Raw genomic sequence first — 24,916 nt, 5'->3', positions numbered from 1 at the left:
TTCACAAATTTCCCGTAAAACCCCATTTAGAAATTTTAGACCATAAAAAACTTTAATTTTGTTCAATCAGTTATTAATTAACACATTTAATGTACTGTTTGTCCAAAAATAAATAGAAATTCTATATTACAGGATATAAGGGACAAGGGACACCAATAGTATACCAAATTATTTTCCAAATAAATAAATAAAATAGTCTGATAGTTGATCATCAAAAAATTAATTATTTATTTTCTTTATTATTATTTATTCAACTGTAAAACTTGTATGTACTATATTTGTCATGATCCAAATGTTTACCGAATATTTTAATTACAATTAACATTAATAACAAATAGTCATTTTGTTCCAATTCGGAAAAATAGCACATTATAAAATTCCAATTGAATGATTGTCTTGAAAAGATATTTAAATTCTTGAGTGTATTAGGCAATAATTGAATAATTGATTTACCAGAAAGTCAAGTTTTCTCGCATAGTCAAGAATATTTCGCTCTATTTTGTCTCTATAAGAAGAACTCAATAACGAGTTGAAGAAACGAAGTACTATTTACTTTTTCTCTCTATTTATTTATCCGTCTCAGGGGGCCTCTCACTCCTCTTTCATCCACCATATGTGTCTTAACTTTTCTCCTTCCCAGAGCTTCTGTATTCCAAGAAACATGATAATTTTTCACGCTTTGAAGCCCCACATGGAGAATTTCAATAGGGGTTTATTTGAAGAAGATTATATTCGATATAATATAGAGTTCTAGGAGACCTATTCCAGTTTTTAGAAAAAAAAAAGGAGAATATCTGCAAAAAAGCGTTGAAAAGTGAGGAAAATTGAAGGTTGTCGTGTTTTCTGTTGAAAGAGAGAGAGATTGCAGGCAATTACACAACATTTCTACGATGATATCGACATCATCATATATATCTATAAAATTCTTATATCTACGTTTCACGGTTTCACCACAACAGAAAAGACTTCAAACGACATCGCGAATTAATTTCTTTAAGATAAGTTGTTATTCTTCAATTTAAACGGACGTCAGAATTCATAATATCATCAGCTAATACACCTCTTGAATTGAACTAATTTTCCTGGCACAAAATAATGTGTTAAATCTTTTATCACTTTGAGAAAGAAGAAAAATGTGTCTCTCGCATATTTTTTTCATTACTAAACTGTGGTTTAGCCAATTAGACACATTCTAATGATTGTCTTCTCTGTTATGTTGTTTTCGTCAATTGTGAGGGGGAGAATGAAGAGAGACTGATTGAAGAAAAAGTCTCAAATCAACCGCAAAATTCCATTACATAATTTTACCAGGCGAGAAAGACGCTACAGAAAAAGACGATTGACGTGCAAATAATAATCACTTCCTATACACTTTTTCAACTGTGTCAATTATTGCAAAATTGTCCAAATTTTATATTATGTACATATTCAATTTGTGATCAATTTGCAAATTCAGACAGACTCTTTTCATGGGCATTCTTGTTTATTTTTCTTACCGCTATTTCCATCATCATTTGAACGTGTACTGTTCCACGCCAAAATTATCGGAACACGCAAAGCATTTAAGGACCAAAGAAATTAAAAGTTCAGGCAGATTGTAAGTTGAATTACTTCGTCTATAAGTTAATTTTTGCTTTATATCGCAGACAGAAAATGCATTTTGATTGAATTGAAGAATTATTCGATTGTTTTAGTATGAATTACTTTGAAATTATAATGAAAGCACATAAGGTAAAGTGTCCTCAAGTCGACCGGTTCCTCAATTCGACCGGTAGAGTTATTTATTCAATTTATTTATATATAATTGCATTAATATTTGGCGTATATGATCTAACATTAATAGGTCAATTATTCCATAAATAAATGCGAATCAGTGACAATTTTATAGAAATTCACCATTAAAACATTCGAATATTGAAGTATAATAACAGAAATATTAATATGTGTCTTTCTTATAAATTTGCCATTTTCCATGGCTTCATTCTATTCCATCTATCCCAGTTTACCTAGGTGTGTTTTATTCCAAGAGCTATTAATCCTGGTACAGGTTTAGTAGTAAGTAATTTGATCTACAATTCAAGTACGAGATTTTTTCTGATAAAAAATGTATTTGAGGTAAAAATAAATCTCTCAATTTTAAATAGTTCTCCTGAAATGTTTTCATTTTCCAATATTATAACATGGAATGGAATCATCGACATTAACATACAAAGACAAAAAACCATGTTTAACTATTTGAAATGATTTTTCTTCGTCACAGAATATGAAAAACTTTATTTTTTCTATTATAATAACGTAAATTTTATGATTAATTTTTAAACATTGCAATTTTAAAATACCATTTCTTTTCTATTTTGGAGAATTATAATACAAAAAATATAAATTTTACTAATATTGGTATTCGAACAAATTGTTTTCTGCAGCCAAAATGTGTAAATTTGGCTTGACGCAAATAATCAATTCCAAAATTCAACTTTCAACCAAAATTCAAGTAACAAACGCTTCAAATTCCCCTATAAAGAATCTCAAGTATCGTAAGCTTATCTGGATTTATCACTGGTCATTGTCCATATTAAATAGTTTGTACAGAGAAGGTCAATAAAGGAGAAAAAACTTCATAGAAATCGGTTAGTAAACGGTTGAGAGACGGAGAGGTGTGCAATCTATCATTAGAAAAGCCCTGACCTCCGATACAATATACTAAAATTTCATCGAAATCTATTAACAAATATTGAAGATATAATCCGGTCAAGTTATTTGTGTTTAGGACAGAAACACATTGACAGTAAAATGCTCACCGTATTTCATTAATTTACGCATTTTCATTGCAATTCTTAAGCAAATTTTCGATTACCGTATTACCTTATCTCATACTCGGTGGCACTAGGTGAAAATAATATAAGAAAATTAAAGAAATGAAACGAAAATGCGATAAACGGTGAGCAAAAAAAAACTTTACGATTAATTTCTCTTACAGTTTTTTGCTCACTATTTATCGCATTTTCGTTTTATTTCTTTAATTTTCTTATATTATTTTCATCTAGTGCCACCGAGTATGAGATAAGGTAATACGGTAATGGAAAATTTGCGTAAGAATTGCAATGAAAATGCGTAAATTAAGGAAATACGGTGAGGCTACAGCGAGCATTTTATTGTCAATGTGATTCTGCCCTTAAAGTTCGAGTCAGGGTGCTGGCACAACGAGAGAAAAATGAGACCGAATGTTGGTAAGGTTTTGGCTTCATATACAATAAAAGGAGTTCTGGTTTAAGTGAAAACGGATTGAAAGAATTTAATATGAATTGCCTACTATTGGGAGCTCATTTATAAAATAATTTTTGAAATGCTCCCAAATTTATGCAAATGTTTTTCATGCAGTAAATTTGAAATATACATTCTTATGAATCGTTGGCGCAGAAAATAAACTGAAAAATGGCGTCGAAAATTTTGCATACATCACGGCGTTTCCGTAACTTATTCCAAAGACATCTCCTGTGAGTAGGCAATTTTTCTGTCACTGGAGTGAGTTCGCGGGCTGTTTTCCGGTCCCGAGAATTTCTTTGAAAGTGGAACTCCCTGTTCAACATATAGGAGAAAGCGTTCTACCTTCGGACCACTTAAGCTTCGGGCAACTAATTTTTTTCTATTTTCTTAATGGATTTAACTCATGGCTCTTTTGAAGGAAATTTGATGCATTGTACTACACTAATGGCCTCTACACACTAGAGAAATTTATGTCCATATTGAAGAGTTTTTCTTATAAATGCGTAGGGAATTTGCTTCAATATGGACATAAATTTCTCTAGTGTGTAGAGGCCGTAAGTCCCGGAATTATGCACATTTTCAGGACCGAAAAAAAGCGCGAAATGGCATTATGCTTCGAAAAATTTTGCATACCCGCAGGGGATTTCTTTTGAATAAATCGGCCGTAGAACGAATTTCCCGCAGAGTAAAAGTAGTCAGAACTAAATGATTCAACTTTTTAAAAGAAATGCATTAACAAACAGTACTTTTTGGCCGGAGTTCTTCACTAAACTGTTAAAATATTAAGAAATTTTACCTTCATAAAATAAATTAAATTTATTTAATCAAATTTATCAAATCAAAAATCAATCATTTTGGGGGATCAAATTTTTTAGTGCTCAAACCCACAGAGGGCAGTACCGTAACTGCGGGTGACTTTGACAACTTCCTGTTCGTAAACTTTTCTTTACTGCTAGAGCTTAAAGATGATCTTTACGGATACCGATCCGATCTACCATGTCTGATCTGTCAGGACCAATCTCACACATTAGAACTAAAAAAAAGCTTACTAACAGGAGGCTGTCAAAATTATCCGCACTTACGGTATATGTAATAAATAGGATGACTCAAAAAAATAATTTTTTGAGTCAACATTCTCTAGCGAACTAACTTACCTGAACTGCCCCCCAACCCTTCAATCCCCCCAAAAACATGTTTTTTGGTGTATCTCAAAATTTGATTAGGCAATTTAGTTCATTTTTGGACGAGTTTTGGAGGGTAGTTCAAGGTCAAAGTTCAACCACCCTGGAAAGTCTATGAATACATAGCCGACTTATGAATATTTCAATGAATAAGGATAGCATTAATTATTCTAAATATTAGTTTCATATTCATTTTAAGGAAAACTTTAGCACCTCACTAATTCTACCCCAGTGTCCCCTACTAAAATTTGAGATCGAAGTTCTATACCCAAAGTTCTATCCAATCTTTTAGTCATTGCCTTGGTTATTGCAAATATAAATTCTGATATGTTATCGTTAATTTTCTTGTAAAAAAAATCTCAGTGAAATTAGGAGGTTTTGCTCATAAAATGGTCATGAAACTCTATCCAAATGCTATCATAAAGTTATCGGTGGAAAGAAGACGCGAGAGATAGTGTAAATTGCGTGCAAAGAAAGGCAACAAAACTCAAGGAAATTTGCTCAAATTGCGATAAAATTTCAATGATTTTTTTTCAGCTTGAAACTTGGGCCTTTTTACTGAATCACAAAGTGACGAAAATTTTCGCAGAAAATCCGCAAGAGACTATTTTTGTCGTCGTAAAATGGATTTGTCTCACATCCTCCTCCACCGTGTGCCCTATTTTGGACCATTTTACGGGCACTTCCACTGTCCCCCTTTTCAGGGGAATTAGCTTGAAAGCAGAATTATCTATGTTTGTGGATAAATTGTTCCTGCCCCTTCATTGTCATTTGATGGTGTTCATTAAAAATAAACATGAAGAAAATCTATGATGTTTTTCATGAGGATTTTCCTGATTATTAGGTTTTTATAATAGAATAAAATTCTCCCAGCATTTGTATTCAAGTGGGAAGTCAATTGTGTAGTTTTAATCTTTTTTAATGCATTGAAGGGAAAATTAAAAAGCTAAAATATTAATCTTATCTTTCAAGTTTATTTAATGGACGATACTGAATTTCTTTTTATCATAAAAAACGAAGTTTATTTATTAAATTCTTTAAGGAAATGTATGCAGAAAACCACCGGTATTGGGATCACAACAAAACTTTTTATAGAATATTGCTTTATTTTAGCAATTAAGAATTTTCCAAACTTTGTAGTTTCTTCACTACAAGGGGTAACTCATTCCTATTTTTTCCGACAAGGATTTCTGGTTTCTAGGGTTTCGCGATGCAATTTTTGGAGTTCTCGGGTTTCGCGATGCAATTTTTGGGTTTATCTGGTTTTTCGACTAAATTTTTGAGTTTCTTGGGTTTCACGATGCAATTTTTGGGTTTCTCGTGTTTCACGATACAATTTTTGGATTTCGCGATGCAATTTTTGGGTTTATTGAGTTTCGCGATGCAATTTTTGGATTTCTCGGGTTTCGCGACACAATTTTTAAGTTTCTCTGGTTTCGAGACATTTTTGGGTTTCTCGGGTTTCGCGATACAATTTTTGGATTTCGCGATGCAATTTTTGGGTTTATCGAGTTTCGCGATGCAATTTTTAGGTTTCTCGGGTTTCGCGATTCAATTTTTGGGTTTATCGAGTTTCGCGATGCAATTTTTGGTTTCTCGGGTTTCGCGATTCAATTTTTGGGTTTATCGAGTTTCGCGATGCAATTTTTGGGTTTCTCGAGTTTCGCGATGCAATTTTTGGGCTTCTCTGATTTCGCGATGCAGTTTTTGGATTTCGCGATGCAATTTTTGGGTTTCTTGGGTCTCGCGATGCAATTTTTGTATTTCGCGATGCAATTTTTGGGTTTCTCGAATTTTGCGTTGTAATTTTTGGGTTTCTCGGGTTTCGCGATACAATTTTTGGGCTTCTCGGGTTTCTCGATACAATTTTTGGATTTCTCAATTTTTAAGTTTCTCTGGTTTCACGACACAATTTTTGAGTTTCTCGGGTTTTGCGATGCAATTTTTGGGTTTCTCGGGTTTCGCGATGCAATTTTTAGGTTTCTCGAGTTTCGCGATGCAATTTTTGGGTTTCTCGGGTTTCGCGATACAATTTTTGGATTTCGCGATGCAATTTTTGGGTTTATCGAATTTCGTAATGGAATTTTTGGGTTTCTCGCGTTTCGCGATACAATTGTTGGGTTTCTCGAGTTTCGCGATACAATTCTCGGATTTCGCGATGAAATTTTTCGGTTTCACGAGTTTCGCGATGCAATTTTTGAGTTTCTCGGGTTTCGCAACACAATTTTTGGGTTTCTCTGGTTTCGCGACACAATTTTTGGGTGTCTCGGATTTCGCGATACAATTTTTGGGTTTCTCGGGTTTCGCGACCTTTAAGTTTCTCTGGTTTCGCGACACAATTTTTGGGTTTCTCGGATTTTGCGATGAAATTTTTGGGTTTTTCGGGTGTCGCGATTCAATTTTTGGATTTCGCGATGCACATTTTGGATTTCTCGGGTTTCGCGATACAATTTTTGGCTTTCTAGGATTTCGCGATGCAATTTTTCGGTTTCTCGGGTTTAGTGATGAAATTTTTGGGTTTCTCGGGTTTCGCGATGCAATTTTTGGGTTTCTCGGGTTTCGCGATGTAATTTTTAGGTTTCTCGGGTTTCGCGATACAATTTTGGGGTTTCTCGGGTTTCGCGATGCAATTTTTGGGTTTCTCGGATATCGCGATGCAAAGAGTGAGTTTCTCGAGTTTCGCGATGCAATTTTTGGGTTTCTCAGGTTTCGCGATGCAATTTTTGGGTTTATCGGGTTTCGCGATACAATTTCGGGGTTTATCGGGTTTCGCAAAGCCTTTCTCGGACAATTGACAAGGGTTTCTCAATCTGAGTTACCCCTTGCTTCACTATCACAATAAATTATTGGTTTTGAATTTTAATTTTTAATTCATAAGGATATCTTTCATAAGGATGCATTTCAGGGTATCGCAAGGCGTATCTTTAAGATTTTTTAAAATGTTAAATGTAACGATACCTTCACAATAATCGAGAAGTAGACTCATAAACTAAGCCACTGTAGCTAAAAAGTTTCGTGTTGATAGTGTTATTGCCCTCTTAAACAAGAAAAAATCCGCTGTGGTTGTTTTTACAATCATAAGTCTCGTATGCACCCCAGCCCAGTCGGAACGTGACTTTTTCTCTGACCCGTTAATCCTTAGAAAATTGTGTATTAACCCAGATCCGAGAAATATTTCTGCCCGTACTGCCCATTCATTGTCTGACACTCACGAAATTTCAGGGAATAAAAAAAACAACACTGCAGCATTGTTTTTGAGTTAGGTAGCATCAGCTGATTGTGTGAACACAAAATTGATGCCTCCCGGAGATGCGGAGGCAATTTATCGATGGGATTTTACACGAGATTTCCATTCTCTAGGCAAAATATGCAAACAAATAGGGATTGTGTTGAGAGTATCGAGGTTATTACTGTGCCATTTGCGGTACAGAGTCTAGGTCTAGGATTAACAGGATTGACTTTTGAGGACGTATCCTTTACCTCACAGCATTTGGCAAGTGTCCAGTGGCCGTTCCCACACTCCATTCCACATTCTCAATGTCGGAGGAAGTCTTTGTGCTGTCTCCACTCCTCATTCTGGGTTCAATTTTCCGCAGGAATGCCCCTTCTAGAAAAAAGGCTCTTTGCGTCGCAAAACAAAAAGTAATACCCCTTTTCCCACTGTCCGGGACCTATTTCATTTTCCACCGTTGACCGAAGAGGCAGTTCACAGTCACTAGACAGGCAAATTAGGACACAAAGAGGGCAAATGCCCACGGAAAAGCGTGAAAATTCCTAAACAGCACAAGCACAAACAATGGAAAAACAGTTAAGTAAATCTATTCACAGGCATTTTCATCACTTTCTCCTGCAAGTCACAGTCGCCTTTCTTTGTCACCTTTTTAGCTAATTTTTCTACGGTTTAACGCAACGGATTAGCAAGAGAGACTGACTTTTTCACATCGTTGGAAAATTCTCTGTTGCAGTTGGGAAAGGGCGTCAGAGAGTGGAGGGAAAATTTGTCAATCCCACGACGCGAACAATCCCGAGCGACTGCGAGCAACTGACAAACCCATGGAATTAAAAAATACTATGGATAAGACATTTACTTTTTTCCGTTTTTTTTAATAAAAAATCATTTTTATTTTTCTCATTTTTTAGAAATCAACAAAATAACAGGCCAATATTCAATTAAAAAATCTTTATATCCAGCTCACAATAACTTTTGTTTGTAAAGATATTTTCACAATTTCCCATTCCCATGAGAATGAGCGGGATGACTACATCTAGATCTCACTCACTCTCAATGAAATGTCAAAAACATGTTTACTAAACAAGAGTTATTGTGCGTTAAGCATAATGCCTAACGCACAATAAATTTTGTTTTGTAAACATGTTTTTGACATTTCAGTGAGAGTGAATGAAACATAGATCTAGTCATCTCGCTCATTCTCATGGGAAATTTTGAAAACATGTTCACAAACAAAAGTTATTGTGCGTTGGTCATTAGTAAGAAAATCAACTTTGCATATTTTTCAAAATAAAAATAAATCCTTAAAAATATTTATTTTTATTTCTGAAATTTTTTAAAATGCTTTAAAAAAAAAACTCAGAAATAAGTTTATAAATAAAGTATATGTGCTAACATTGAGCTTTTTTAACACTTTAAAACCCAAAGTGGCACTTTACTATAATTTTGACTTTATTTTAGAATTCACGTTAACCACGTTAACCCTGGTTTTCTTTTCCGAATTCCTGTTGGAATTTCAGATAAAATTTTCATAACAAAACGCATTAAAATATGAGACTTTCAAAATTTTACAGGAAAATATATTGATATGAATTCTAAAATCTTTGCCAAATTGTTAGGAAAAAGGAAATTCAATATAAAAATTGGCATTTGGTTATGAATATATGTTTAAATTCGCTTTGGTATTTTTTGTCAATTTTCAGAAAATCTATACAAAGAAAATGGAGAAATATTTATTGGAAATGAATTTATGGGTCCCATAGAACTCCTGTAGAAGTCTTATGGAATTTTTTTTAATATCTCCTCTGTTTATTTCACAATCTGTTTTTTACATAAAATCAGCATTCAGTGAAATCTTTGAACAGCAATGTAAAGGGACATGCAGAGGCAAGCGCCTGGCAAGTTGGCCTTTTTTATGGAGCTATTTGAAGCCAATTCCTAAATTGATCTCGGACTCAGCTCACAGTGCTTCAAGGAAAAAAATTATTTAAACAAAAATTTAGTATATTTATCCCTCCAAACGGAAAGGTATCTTATAATACGGAAAAACTTCTCACTTTTTAGATATTTAGCATGACGATCACGAGTGCAGAAAAATTCCCATACGCATTTGTATGTGAAAGTAAGAAATTGGCTTCAATTTTGAAGGCCACTCGCCGGGGACTAGTGCAGAGGTATTACTCAGTAGCAATCCTCAATAAAATTAATGACAAAAGTAACTAAAAAGAATGACTTGAACATTACAATGTTACTCTCAAATTGACGTCAGGAGCTCTTGGCCTTTTCAGGCGTGTGGTATAGGATCCCTCCAGAAGGTTTCTGGCCAGTGGATTCTTGTGCTTTTCAATTTTAAATTTATGAATTTTCAATCTATTTTCTATCTCCTGTCTTATGGAATGAAAAACTTTTGAAAAATTGCTTTTTTGTTGAAAGTGTCTGCACTGGCATTTTATGCCAATATTTTACGTGATTTTTTGGCTCGGGTTTTAAAGTGTTAAATTAAATAAATTATTTTTTTCGTTTTTTACCAGTATACTTTACAGAGAGCACTCAATTGGTCAAGTGGTAGAGCTTTTGCTTTATGATGCAAGTGTGCCGGGTTCAAATCCCCTTTAGGTCACCAGTAGTTTTTCTGACGTTAAAAGTGTTGGCATTGCATCCAGTGAGTTTCAATGCACTTGATTCCAAGAACGTTGTGCCACCATTTCAATTCAGTATTATATTACAATTCCTTAAAAACATCTATTTCAATATCTGGTTTAAGAAAGAAAAAAAATAAATGTTTGAAAAAATGTTAGTAAAACGCAAGGTTATAGGTTAAATTGAAAATTCTCCTTTTCAGGAAATATAAGTGACTCGATATTAAAGATCAACAGCAAAAAAAGTAAGGAAAATCTCAATTCTTTCCCGAGATAAGTATATTTTTTAATTTTATTAAACATTTACAGCTTTTTCTCTGGATCCAGGTTTATTGCTTAGCTTTTCAAGTAATTTTCCAAAAATTTATGTTTTTTTCTAAAGAAAAGTCTTTTATTTTAATAATGTCATTACCGTGCATTATTGTGCATAGCTGGAATAATAAGTAATACTATATTTTAAAAAATCTCCAAAACAAATTAATTTGTCAATATAATTTTTTTTAACTTTTCTCAAAAATATCGCGTTATTTTGAATGATAAATTTTAAAGAAACTGATAATTTAAATCAGTCTTTGTTTTTTATGCTACATAAAAAAATATTAATAGATTTACTTACAGCTTTAAATTTTCTTTTTCAAAACATCAAATTTTATTTCTAAATTTCTTATTTCCACAGTAAATTTCGTTATTCGTCAAGTTTTATTTTCCCGCTAAATAAATTCACCACATTTGGGCGAAAAATCGCTCAGTTTTCGCCGCGGGAGCGACAGGCCACGTCGCGCTGTCAATCGATGTGTCACTGCGGTGGTGAAAAACAGTGCGAAATTTTTAAAGCGATATTTTTTGTGGATTTTCTTTGTAAAAATGTGCCCAGAAGTGTCTCAATTATAGCAAAAAATCACCAGTTGTATCCTAGGAAGAGAATAGACCTAGTGAAAAGCCAGTTAATTGGGTGAAAAGAGAGGAAAGTCTGGCCAAATCAGCCACCGTATTTGCATGTGTGAAAAAACTCTCTGAAGCGCCAATATTCATTGAAATTCATCTTCAAGAGCATCTAAGGTAATTTCCTCAATTAGGCCAACAGTTAGACACTAATACTCACTATATTTGGGGATCCAATGTCCATTAAGTAAAGTGGGAAGTTGGCCAGGAGTTGTGAGGTTAGGGTTGGGTTTTTTTTGAAGGAGATTTTCATAATGAGATTTTTGGGTCAATATCACACACTTTTGAAGGTTAATTATAGATTTTTTGGGGCTCTCATTAATGTTAATTAAATGCCACCTTCTTCTATTATCAAAAAATACAATGTATCGGAAGGAAATTTCCCTGCAAAGTTTACTTCACATTTCCAGATTCAAGGTGAGTCTGCAAAAAAGGTCTCACTCACCTTCAGTTTCAGATCATTTCTCGTTGAACTTGAAAGGCAATTCTTCTGGGAAGTGTCCCAAGAAATGGTTAACATTTCTGATTATATAATTCTCCAAAAATTATGCCATCCCAATCCGCAATCCCTGGAATTCTGACCCATTTTCGTACTTGTGCGTGAAGAGTCATTGAATTTCATTGAAAACTCTTACTTTTCAACTCATTCAATAAATTCAGAGAAATTTCCAGTCAATTCGGTGAAATTTTATTATGAAACACGTGAGTAAGTTTGCCAATAGTTTGATAAAGTTGTTTAGAGAGCTTCGTTAATAATCTCGCAAGAGTGGAGTTCGAGACTTCAATACAAGGACCTTCGGTTCTTGAGTGTTTAAAAAGAACTTTACATTTCCTCTAAATTTAGAGAGAAAATATACAAAAAACCAGCGCGATATCGAAAATGTTTAAGTTTTTTGGTACAAGGCTGTATGCTTTGGTTAAGCGCTTGCTTTATTTTATGAAGTAAAGCACACAAAGTGGTAGAGATCTCACTGCTTATGATGTCTATTTGATGTTGTAATTTTTATTATTATTTTTATTAGTTTATGGTTTAGTTTAGTTTTAAAATATAATCATAAATTTCCTCAAAGCACAGGATATACACATAATCCTTCTAATCCTTCTGTCTGTCCGGGTGTTTCCACGGCTAGAGGTCAAACGGTTAAAGATAGAAACTTGCGAACCCCGAGGAACCCCCAAAAGTCGACCATGGGTCCATTAACATTCCCCTCCCCGCCTTGTCCTCATTAAAACCATTCTTTTTCGGATTGTTTGAAAACGCGTTGTGCTCTTTTATCATTTTTGGATGTGTTTAAGAGATTAAAGGCTGATGGTCGTCCATAGGGCAACGTATGGTATTTCGGACACTTTTTGGCACCTTCAAGTTTCAAACAACTTAACGACTTCTCAAATTATTTTTTCTTTGTTGATACAAATATTTACGTTCCATATTCTATCCAGAATAATGCCCAGCGCACAATAACTTTTGTTTGTAAATATGTTTTCAAATTTTCCTATGAGAGTGAGCGATAAGACTAGATTTAGATCTCACTTGCTCTCAATGAAATGCCGAAAACATGTTTACAAAACAAAAATTATTGTGTGTTGCGCATAATGACCAGCGCACAATAACTTTTGTTTGTAAACCTGTTTTCAAAATTTTCTATAAGAGTGAGCGAGATGAGTAGATTTCTGTTTCATTTACTCTCATTGAAATGTCAAAAATATGTTTACAAAGCAAAAGTTATTGTTCGTTGGGCATTATGCCCAACGCACAATAACTTTTGTTTTGTAAACATGTTTTTGACATTTCAATGAGAGTGAATGAAACAAAGATCTAGTCATCTCCTTCTCTCTTATAGGGAATTTTGAAAACATGTTTATAAACAAAAGTTATTGTGCGCTGGTTACAAGATTCATAGTAAAAAAATGTAAAGAAGCAAGAATGGTATATTTTGGGACAAACAAAAGTGGCTATCAAGCAAATAAATTTCACTGAGCCTGATTTCGAGTAAAAGGTCCGAACTTCACTCATAAAAATTTTATTCAAATCTAACTTGTAAAGTGGCTCAAATCGAAAAAAACTCAGCACTGTTTATGCTGACATCTGCAAAATTGACCGCACTGAAGATTTTGCAAAATGTGGAATGTGACACTCACAATTCACGCCTATTTCACACTTAAAGAGTAATATTTCATATTTCGTAATATTTCATATAGAACTTAAAAATAATAAGAAAATAAATATTTAGGGTAAGTGTACCAAATTCCGACCACAACGTGCAATTTCGGACACTTCTTTTGTTCCCAAAATTTCCATGAATTTTTAATTTTCACATACTCTAGAGATGCTAGAGATTATACAATGCGAAAAATAACATAAAATGCCGCTTTAACGAATGAGATGATGTAAAAAAGACTTTAGAAGAGTTCCGGAAGGGCAAGAAGGGACTATGGAAATCAAGGTGGATGAAATATGCTGTCAAATTTATGTCTACGTTTTTATTTATTTTAAAATATATTAAGAATTATTTTAGAGAAAATAAAGACGATAAACTGTCAAGAAAAGGTTATAAGCAACACTTTTAAAAGAAGTGATAAAAAAATCAATTTGTATTAAAAATTTTACATTTCAAACTTAAAATTTCGTCGCTTGCATTCATGCTTGGTAATACCGAAATTTGGCACAGTTACCCTATATGATTTTTGATGTGTCCAAAAATACCTATATTATATCCCGAAACCTTGTCCAGAAATACCACACGTTATCCTATACGAAAATGCCGTTGAATCATACATAATAACGGATTTTCAAGGTCAAAGGTTTAAAAAGCTATAGAAAGCATATTTCTCAACCGAATGGTATAATATTGGGATTATTGGAAAGGTTTTGGAATTTCTGATAAGACTGAACCGATTCCAATCGGCTATGATCTGATTATGAACCGATAAGTAATTTTCATCCGAAATTCAATTTTATTACTCCTAAGCTATTTTGGGATTTTTTTTTTGGTTCAAATTGGTTGTGAATCACTAGTAAACTGTGAATGATGCAGAAGTACTTTTGAGGTACAACCGAAGTCAAAATTTATTTATTTTCAAATGTCATTTCATTAAATTTTTGATCCGTAATTCTAATTAATTCAATTATTTTGACATTATAAAATTACAGATCTTTATTGGAGAATAGAGAATACAAATCAACCTTTAAAGACCGATTTAAAAATTTATCTTATAATTGAGGGGTAAATTTCTTAAAACAAAAATAAAATTAGAGCTTCTTCACATGATAGAAACATAAAATGCACCATTATTGTGTAGAAATTTTGCAATAATAACAATTTACCAGTTTATAAATATAAATAAATCAGATTTTTTTCACAGAATACATTAAAGGTCCTTTAAAGGTCCATTAAAGTTATTCTGGATGTAAAAATGTCATAATTTTTTTGCCAAGAATCTTCTGCCACGTAAAAGGGGTGAATAAAAGATAAAATTAGTCTTTCCTGCATTCTGACAGTCAATTGAGAGCTTGGTTTCGTATGATTCTCTCATAATCACACCTATTGTAATCCTCGGATTTTCTCTAACACCTGCAATCGGTCTTACAGAACATATTTCGGACGTAACTGATTTCAAAAATGGCCAGCTACCAATTTAAAGTGAAATGTGGGTAGTTCTACTTTAAAACAAGGAAATTTAAATGAGAAATACTCAAAATACATCGAAGTGGCAATTAAAGAATCACATCTACCATAAGCAGTCTAGTTTAATTATTGCACAAATAAGAAAGTAGTAATTACACATGTTGTAATCCTTGTTTTTTCTCTAACATTTCGAATCTGTCTTACAGAAATTTTTTTGAACATCAGTGATTCTTAGAATTACCAGTGATTAATTTAAAGTAAAATGTGAAAAATTCCGCTTGAAAACAAAGTAAATTGGACGAAAAATTCTCAAAACGCACCGCATGGGAAATGAAAGAATCACACCTACCATAAGCAGATTCAGCCTTAATGTTTAATTTGACAGAAGTGAAATAAAAACATCTGATGAAGTCTCATTTTGATGGGGGAAGTGCGTATTTTCCTTCGAGATTTTAGTGAAAATTGTTTAATATCCCAAAACTTTATTGTGAATTTATTAAGTGGAATCTCTGATGAGTCAAATATACCGAGCGGCGTGCACAGTGTAACCGAAAACAGTGAGGAATTCTCAAATTCGGTGGTCAGTAATTTTGGCAGATGTTTTTACGAATCTGCAAAATTCAATTTTCCTGAGCTGCAAGGGTGGTAATTTTTATGAATTTTCCTCCACCCATAAAAACGACCCCTTCAAGCAAAAGATTTTCATGGTAAATATTAACCCTAATAAACCGTCTATAACTTGGAATAGTTGCTTTTTCGAAAAAACACTTGCAGTGTGCAAAAATGCATAAAATATTACACATAAGAATTACGATTTTAGGCCCATTTTTTATTTTTGCCGTTTGGACCCAGGAAAAAAGGTCTAGACTTCCAAGTTTGTCAGGAAATGTGAGATGTAGGACTAGCTTTTAGATTATATGTCCATGGATGAAATTCATTTAGTAACTTGGAAAAAAATTAACTTCTACGAAGCTGCAACATTACGAAGGTGCAAAATCTTCCCCTAGACGAAAATACCGTTGAATCATTCCTAATTACGGTTTTATTACGGGCGTTTTCAGTTGGTGAAATTTGAAATGAAATAATTGGGTGAAGTTGGCTGCGCTTCTACTCTAAACTCCGGAATTGGCGATTCGATGTTTTGTCTATGAGTGTGTGTGTGTTGTCTCTTATCGTGTTGAGGGGGATATATCTATTCCCTCCTGATGGGAGTGATGAGTGAAGAATTGTACCCCCAAAGTATCCCTAAAGTGGTGAGAAGTGGTGTGTGGAGGAGCGGAGGAGCCGGATCTGCAAGTCCCATCGGAATCGGTGCTTGATTTTCCACGGAGGAAAATCATTTCTTCATCGGAGATTGCGACACCGGAACCCTTCACTTCTTCAACGGACAAAGTCCACCGTAGCCCACTGAGTTCCCTGAGATATTCCGGGGTATCTTGCCTTGCTCTGGGAAGATTAGTCTCTTCTTGGAGGTCGACTGGGGTAGCCTGTTGCCAGTATTGTGGAGAGGAGATCACCCTACGGCAGTCCTTCTTATCTCTGAGCCCCAGAGACATGCGCCATCACACCGACGGAATAGCCATAGCCTCCAAGCCGACCGATCCAGCGGATTCACCCATTTAAATAACTATCCGGAAACCATAAGTACCCTCATTTATGTTATATGTCTCGGCAGTGATTTTATTTAAATTAAAATAGTATTTATATGGGCCTGTAAAAGAGTCTTCTGGATTCGTTTGTTCTGAGGGATGTGGTTATCTTTGGAAAGAATCTGAGAGAGGTTACAAGAAGTAGGGAAATTTGAGAAATCTTCTTTAACTTTTGAGAAATATTGATGAGAATCTGGAACAGGTAATAGAAAGAGCCGGGTTATGAGGAATGGAAGTTTTGGGTGGATATAGAAGGTGAAGAGACATTCTTGAAAATAAGCAAATAATTCCGCAATTTAGTTGAACATCAGCAGTTTTCCGGTAAATCTTTAACATTTGGCGCCCAACGTGGGGCTCGAACCCACGACCCTGAGATTAAGAGTCTCATGCTCTACCGACTGAGCTAGCCGGGCAATAAAAAGTGATAGAGGGTGAAAAAGAAAAAATCTCTATAATTAATTGGGATAAATCTAATATTTTAATATTTGTTTGCTTTTGTGCTGTTTGTGGTGTAGGAGTGTGCTGAAAAAAATAAGTTTCTGGTCTGAAATAATTAAATTTCGTTCTCATTTGGGAAAAATCGGACTTATATCAAATTACGAGCCTAAAATTATCTTCAGTAGATTATCAGTCTATAAGTTCCAAAGGACCACAGATTGTGGAAGTACAAAGCAGTAACAGTTGGTCAAATCGGATTAACGGTTGGACCATCTACTCTTTGTACCAGGGATTATCTCGTCTATACAATTTTAATTCTCTATGCTTTATTTCTATACGAATATATAATAGCATTTTAATTACAATTAATTTTCGGATCATTTTTGCATTTCAATAATTATCGGTCTTTGTTAATTTAAGTCTTTCATTATCCAATATAGCAGTATTTTGCAATTTTTTTTCTTTTTTTCACATTTTTTTCTCGTCGAACTTTGAACATTTTTAACAACCATGGTGATCACAAGAGACGATCCACGTGATCGTAGACCCCAATCCCCTGCAGAGTCTTTGGCATCCGGAAGTTCTTCTGGAAGAGGTCGTGGGAATTTGACAATCCCTATTAGTTCGAGTCTCCCATCTACGTCTATGGAAACTCGAATGTCTCAGATGGAAAATTCCATAAGAAGTCTTAGCGATATGATGGCTTCTATGATGACGAGATTTGATAGGATGCAAAATCCCAGTCCAGATTTAAACAATCTTCGGGATGGGGGGAATAATCAACTTAATCCAACGTCAGAAAACCCTTTGTCTGACCCTTTGAATAATTCCGGTCGTCCGAATGATTCGTCCCAAACTGAGGAGGTCGATCTCACATCCGGTGGGTTTAGTGTCCGCGGAGGGCAAGCATATAAGCCTATCCCAGTTAAGGATTGGGGTATTATCTTTTCTGGGGACTCCAAGGGGTTGAAAGTTAAGAATTTCCTTCGGGATATGGAGAAGATGGCTCTCACCCAGAGAGTACCAATCGATTCTACCCTTTCCGCTATACATTTGTGTCTAGCCGGTGATGCTTTGACCTGGTACCGGTCATGTGAGCTTTTCCCCACCTGGACAGAATTTTCTAGGGCATTATCTGCCACTTTTGGGCGACTAGACGGAGACCTTTCGGTGAGACGTAGGCTGGAATATCGCAGACAGAGAGATGGTGAACGGGTGGGGGTATTTTTGGCGGAAGTTTATTCTCTTTTCCGGGAATTAGAAGTCCCCATGGATCCTCGCTCGCAAATCCAATTAATCAGGCGTAATCTAGCACCTCCAATCCGCGATGCTATCCTATTGATGAACTTTAATTCCTTACAGGAGTTGGAGAAGGCCGTGATTACTGTGGAAAGCAATTCTTTACTCGCCGCCCCTGAATTTCGATCTCGCAGTGCTAGAGTCAATGAAATCGATGAGGTTTCAGCCGTTTCAACTTCCTCGAGACCCGGCAATTCCCAGCAAAACTGGAGGAAGAATTATTCTTCGCAGAACAAGAGGGAAAATCGCAATAACTCCTCAAATTCGTCATCGGGCTATCCCCTCTGTGTGAATTGCTTCTTAGGCCATCACTTGGTGAAAAATTGCACACAACCTCAGAGAGCCCCCTTCCTATGCTTTGGGTGTGGGAGGGAGAACACAATCCGCGAAAATTGTCCTAATTGTCGCGATGCGGGGGGAGATGGTTCGAGGTCGTAAGGAGGACGCGAACCTCGAAAAAAAGTTGTTCATCGGTCCTCCGGAAGGGAAGCAGTGGGGGGATTGAGAAGAATGCGAGTTTAGAACCCATAGAATTCTTTATCGACGATGAAGTAAGCGATTCGTTTTTGTTTAATAATTTTTCGGAATCAATTTCTTTAAATAATTCATTATCTTCTTTAAATTCTATTGATCAATTGTTTTATGATAATGTTTCCCCTCAGGAAGCATTATATTCCGATTCACTCGAATTTGACGATTTTTTGGATGAGTTTGATCCACCGTTAATTGATTTTGATGAGCCACACAAGACCTCGGATGAGCTTCTTATAGATTTTTCGTCTGAAAATCTGCAGCTTCAGCTTCCCACGTTACCCGTTAGTGTGTGCGAGGTGAATGACACTTCCATGGGAAAGGAATATGTGGGTGATCCTAGGCCATATGCCACAGTAGAAATTTTTGGGAAGAAAATGCTGGGGTTGTTGGACAGCGGGGCAACTCACACATGTATTGGCCCTATGGCAGAGGATTTGTTTAGGGATACACCTCTTATGAGGAGAAAGAGCTCATCTCGAGTGTTTATTCGAACGGCCGATGGACTTATCCATGAATCTACCGAGGTGTTCGATATACCCTTTACTTGTAATAATGAAACGCACCTTTTGTCCGTATTAATTGTCCCGAATTTATCTTCACCTCTTATTTTGGGAGTAGACTTTTTTAAGATGTGGCGGCTCAAGATTGTACAAGCTTCACCTCCAGGTTTATGCGAAGTCACAGCGGAAGGTTTAACCCACGGTCTGACCCTTGAACAAAAATTAGAAGTTGATGCGGCAATTTTAGCCCTTCCGGCTACAACACCTGAGAGCTTTGGATGTACTCCATTAGTGACGCATCACATAGATACAGGCGATCATCCCGCGGTGCATGAGCGATGCTATCCGATTCCCACACATCTTATGAGTGCCGTGGATAAGGAGATTGACCGGTTGGTTCAATTGGGAGTTCTTCGCGAGTGTGAACCTACTCCTTGGTTAAATCCCATAACGGTGAGCGTTAAAAAGACTGGCGCTATTCGGTTATGCTTAGATGCGAGAAAGCTTAATTCGGTAACCACTCGTGATACCTTCCCGTTACCGCACATTGAATGCATATTGTCTCAATTGTCGGGTACAACTTACTTATCATCGATAGATCTCTCCGAGGCATTCTTTCAGATTCCTCTGGATGAAGAAAGCCAACCTAAGACTGCATTTGCATTGCCTGGTAGGAAACTTTATTGTTTCAAAAGAACCCCGTTCGGCCTTGTAAATTCACCGATGTCCATGGCAAGACTTATGTCGCAGGTTTTGGGTCATGATCTTGAAAACCAAGTTTTCCATTATCTCGATGATATTCTAATTGTCACACCTGACTTTGAATCCCACATCAAGATGTTAAAGGAGGTAGCGAGTCGCCTGAGGAAGGCTAATCTAACAATTAATGTCGCTAAATCTAAGTTCTGCGTAGAAAGTCTTACTTACTTGGGATTTACTTTATCTTCTTCCGGTATTGCGACGAACAATGAAAAAGTGAGCGCTATTTTAGAGATGCCCGTCCCAACGACCGTCAAGTCCGTCCGTCAGGTCGTGGGTATGTTCTCTTGGTATAGAAAGTTTATCCCTAATTTTGCAACTGTTGTCGCTCCCATGACTGATCTTTTAAAGGGAAACCCTACAACTATCCAGTGGAATGCTGAAGCGGACCAGGCTTTCCAAACCCTTAAATCCCTGTTAGTCTCTGCCCCTATTTTAGCCACACCGGATTATTCAAAACCTTTTCGGGTAAAAACCGATGCTAGTGACTTTGGCTGTGGGGGGGTTATTGTTCAGGAGGTTGGGGGGGAGGAAAGGGTTATCGCCTATATGTCTCGGAAATTTACATCTGCAGAAAAAAATTACACCACTACTGAGAAGGAGCTCTTAGGGGTTTTATACAGTATAGAGAAGTTCAAGCAGTTCCTAATAGGTGCTAAATTTTTCCTGGAAACGGATCACTCAGCCTTAATTTGGTTATTAAAACTCAAGGATGCGAAGGGTAGGTTGGCACGGTGGATTCTCCGGTTACAAGGCTTCGATTTCGAAGTAACCCACCGACCAGGCCGCGAGAATGTTGTACCGGACGCGTTATCACGATGTTTGAACGTCGATGTCCTCACGCATTTCCCTGATCCATAATACAATTCCTTGTATTCTTTGATAGCTGCTGATCCCCAAAAACACCCTCAGTATCGTACTGAGGATGGCAAGCTTTATAAAAATTGCCGGGAAAAGAACTCTCTAGGGGTGGTTGAACACCATTGGAAGTTGGTTGTGGGGAAGCAAGATCAGGAAAATTATCTCAAAAAGTTTCACGACGATCCCTCGGCTGGACATTTAGGATTTATTAAGACCTATACTCGTCTTCGGGAATTTTATTATTGGCCGAAGATGAGAAGTGATGTACGGCGTTGGATTAGAAATTGTGAGGTGTGTAAAGCATCCAAGTCGCCTAACACCGCGTTGGCTCCTCCCATGGGAAAATTTGTAGAGGCTAAGCGCCCTTGGCAGACAATTTGTCTGGATTACGTTGGTCCCTTGGTTCGGTCTCGGCAGGGGTTCACCGATCTTCTTGTAGTCCTGGACAGGTTTTCAAAGTTCGTCCTGCTATTTCCCTTGAGAAACGCAAAAACGCCACTCCTTGTCCAAACGTTATGTAAGTCTGTGTTTTGCGTCTACGGAGTTCCGGAAGTGATTGTCTCGGACAATGGCGTCCAATTTCAGTCCAATATGTTCAAACAGATGCTCGATCAATACGGAGTAAAGCATTTTAAAACACCCTTTTACCACCCCCAAGCAAATCCTACTGAGAGGATGAATAGGACTATCATCACTTCTATTCGTTCTTTTATTAAGAAAGAACATAGGGAATGGGCGGACCATCTTCCCGAAATTCAAGGGGCAGTGAACTCCTCGGTTCAGGAGTCCACTAAGTTTTCTCCGTATTTCTTAAATTTCGGTCAGCATATGATAACTCACGCGGAACAGTATGATATCCTTAAACAGCGCCCTCCTGAAGATTTTAAGACTCGGTTAAAGGAATTGGGAAAAGCCCGCAAATTAGTCCCGGAAAGATTGAAACAGGCTCATGATTTGGCTGCAAAACATTACAATCTACGGAAAAGGCCTCAGACTTTATCGGTCGGTCAAATAGTCTGGAGGCGCAACTTTGGCCAATCGGATGCGGCTAAAGGCGTTCAACATAAATTTTTGCCTTGGATCAAAGCCAAAGTTACGGCGCGTCATGGAGACACTTATCACCTGGAAGATGTTCTTACAGGCAGCACCGGTCGTTATCATAAGAAGGACATAAAGCCAGATTAGTATCTTTCTCTTGATTTTTTTCGGTATGTTGGGAGTGAGGGTATTATATTGAGTGGGTGGCAAGTCATTCCGTTTTTTTCATTGTATACATTCACCCTGGACTGCTTCCTTCAGAAGTTCGGATTATGTCATTCAGGGTCTTTCTAATTTCATCGGAAAATATCTTACCTTGGACTTTCTCTTTTGGGAATGTGGGCTTAGGCCATTCAAGGTCTTTAAAAATTTTATCGGAATATCAACTTCAGACTCGGACAGCTTCCTCCGGAAGCAATGGCTTATGCTATTCGAGTAGTCGGATAGAGATATCTTCTGATATTCTCTTCGGTATTCACCCTTTTAGGTTGTGCGCACGGCCTCTAAGGTGTGATCGGTTTATTATCGGAAGATCGGGTCGGAACCGGATCAATTAGTCGGATAGTCCGTGCTCACCTTGAAGCCTTATAAATTCCGCTAGGGAAGTGCTTCGGGGACGGGTGCTGCGGCTTGGACATTGCTCATAATGAGTATTTCCGGAACAGAAATCGGTCTTAATTTTTTTTTCGGAGAATTTCTTCCCTATCTTTGTTTCTCTTATCCTTTTCCTTTATCCTAACATAAGTACTCATCTTGCACAGGAAGTCTCGGATTAAATCTCAAAATCGGCGTTTTAATCTATCAAAGTTACATTTAAAAGGAAAATAACTTTCGGATATTATTTCCTTTTGCATCTTTCAAATTTTGAGCGTTAAGTTCTTTGCTGTTACTAATGGCAATTTGAAATGTGGAATTGTCGGTCGGATTTCTGCTTTTCGAAAAAAAGATGCTCAAACATGAAAGCTTTCCAGACATTCCCTGTGGCGACACTGGATTGGTGCCGAGAGTTGCACAAGTACCCTGACGAAACGGTGTTCATTCCGGTGTTTAGAGGGGTCAGTGTAGCTCCCATAATCTTGTAACGTCAGGTTATTCTACGTTTCACCCGCCAGTCTGATACCCATTGAGGGATGATCCGACCACTTTGCCACAACGGCCATTGCCTTTCTGAAGGCAACCTTGAAGGAGGAATTGCACCAGACCTTCCCAAGATGTCCTTATATCTAAAAATTATGGCGAACACCTGAAATCTTAACTAGCAGATGAGCACATCCACCATGCAGAACGTTAAGAGCATGCAATCATCTGAAGTAATCCTCTCCGTCAACAATGAGGTACCAAAATCAGTGAAGAGCAGTAAGAAGCTCCTGAGGTGTTTCCCTATGACATCTTGCGGATCAGAGCAATCCACCGGTTGATGTGGTGGTTCTGGCAATGACAGTCTGTTCGGAGTAATCCACAAGTTGATGTAGTGGTTCCGACGCTGGTGCAGCAGCAGGACGGTCTCCAACAACCTTGAAGTCAATCTCATGGACAGCCATAGACCCCAAAGACTCAAACGGAGTGGTCTCAGTTAATCACCGGATTCCGGATAACAATGCTGATCATACCAAACATGAGCAAGCCAAAAGCTCAACAGAAATCGGACCGGATGGCTGGTTAATGGAAAGTTGGAGACACGCCGCAGTCAATACGGCAAATGGAGAGAGAAGGTACCGTGGTTGGGTGCATCCGAGTGAGGGGGTACCGTCTATTGGGTGGAAGCTGGTAGTGGAATATCGATGACAGTCCCTAGTGTTAGCTTATTATTTTTTTTTTTTGGTCCCTTTGGCACATCCGGTGTGCATTCTTCGCCGAGTGGACTTGTGGAAGCTGAGTAGGGGTTCAGCGGACTCCTCTAGGGCGGTTCTGGAGGCTGATAAAATCTTATTCCTTTCTATCCGATTACAGCAGAGATCTTTCGTTCTTTGTTTTTGTATTATTATTCTTCTCCATAATGATTATCTGAGACTAAGAGTGCCTCAGAGGGGAAATGGGAGGGAAGAAATTGAAAATTATTAAGTCAATCTAAGTATATTATTTACCAATGGCATTTTTTTTATTTTTATTTTTTTTATTTTGAGCATCCGATTTACGGAATTTTTATTTCGTAAAGCAATTAACTCCTAAATACCCCTAACCTATCTGAAATTCTCCTGTAGAGATGAGGATTGTATCCATTGGATGGTGGGGGGAAGGAGATCTTCACGGGAAGAGTATGAAATTTAATCTTGCTTTCAACTTATCTTAATATATATCTTACCGGATACGGCGACTTGTGAACCCTCTTTATGTTCTGATCTTTCTGGCAGTTCCTTTGGTAACGATTCTTGTGCTTTTTCGAACACTAACAGATGGTCTTCTACCGCTATTCTTTGCTTTGATGGGATTTCCAATTTTTCCTTGATTTAGATCAGTTTTAGATGTCTAATTTTTCCTTCTAATTTTTTCCTCGGGCACCTAAAGACATTTTTTTCTTTTTTTCTTTTCTTTTTTTCGGAAGAAAGGGGAGATATTACGGGCGTTTTCAGTTGGTGAAATTTGAAATGAAATAATTGGGTGAAGTTGGCTGCGCTTCTACTCTAAACTCCGGAATTGGCGATTCGATGTTTTGTCTATGAGTGTGTGTGTGTTGTCTCTTATCGTGTTGAGGGGGATATATCTATTCCCTCCTGATGGGAGTGATGAGTGAAGAATTGTACCCCCAAAGTATCCCTAAAGTGGTGAGAAGTGGTGTGTGGAGGAGCGGAGGAGCCGGATCTGCAAGTCCCATCGGAATCGGTGCTTGATTTTCCACGGAGGAAAATCATTTCTTCATCGGAGATTGCGACACCGGAACCCTTCACTTCTTCAACGGACAAAGTCCACCGTAGCCCACTGAGTTCCCTGAGATATTCCGGGGTATCTTGCCTTGCTCT

The 24,916-nt window shown here is 36.9% G+C and overlaps 2 protein-coding genes and 1 non-coding gene across 5 annotated transcripts in view; 1 reads left to right on the top strand and 2 right to left on the bottom strand.

The window, feature by feature from the left end:
- Positions 1–8,489, bottom strand: part of LOC129801362 (uncharacterized) — a 28,107-nt gene extending 19,618 nt beyond the window's left edge. For 2 of the 3 annotated variants that reach the window (XM_055846306.1, XM_055846305.1), the window contains exon 1: positions 7,926–8,489. In XM_055846306.1, coding sequence (XP_055702281.1) covers positions 7,926–8,020 — 95 coding nt within the window. In that variant the 5' untranslated portion in view covers positions 8,021–8,489. The remainder of the gene's footprint in view (positions 1–7,925) is intronic. The other variant, XM_055846307.1, reaches the window with a different exon arrangement.
- A 2,607-nt stretch (positions 8,490–11,096) lies between these two features.
- Positions 11,097–24,916, top strand: part of LOC129801358 (protein transport protein Sec24A) — a 34,825-nt gene continuing 21,005 nt past the window's right edge. Inside the window, exon 1 of the mRNA XM_055846298.1 lies at positions 11,097–11,372. The gene's annotated coding sequence lies outside the window, so the exon portion shown is untranslated. The remainder of the gene's footprint in view (positions 11,373–24,916) is intronic.
- Trnak-cuu (transfer RNA lysine (anticodon CUU)) lies at positions 16,871–16,943 on the bottom strand. The gene has a single exon. It is a non-coding gene; the product is annotated as a tRNA-Lys (tRNA).

Source organism: Phlebotomus papatasi, chromosome 2, assembly GCF_024763615.1.
Source record: "Phlebotomus papatasi isolate M1 chromosome 2, Ppap_2.1, whole genome shotgun sequence".
Taxonomy (NCBI): domain Eukaryota; kingdom Metazoa; phylum Arthropoda; class Insecta; order Diptera; family Psychodidae; genus Phlebotomus; species Phlebotomus papatasi.
This window is presented reverse-complemented; position numbering and strand designations above follow the sequence as displayed.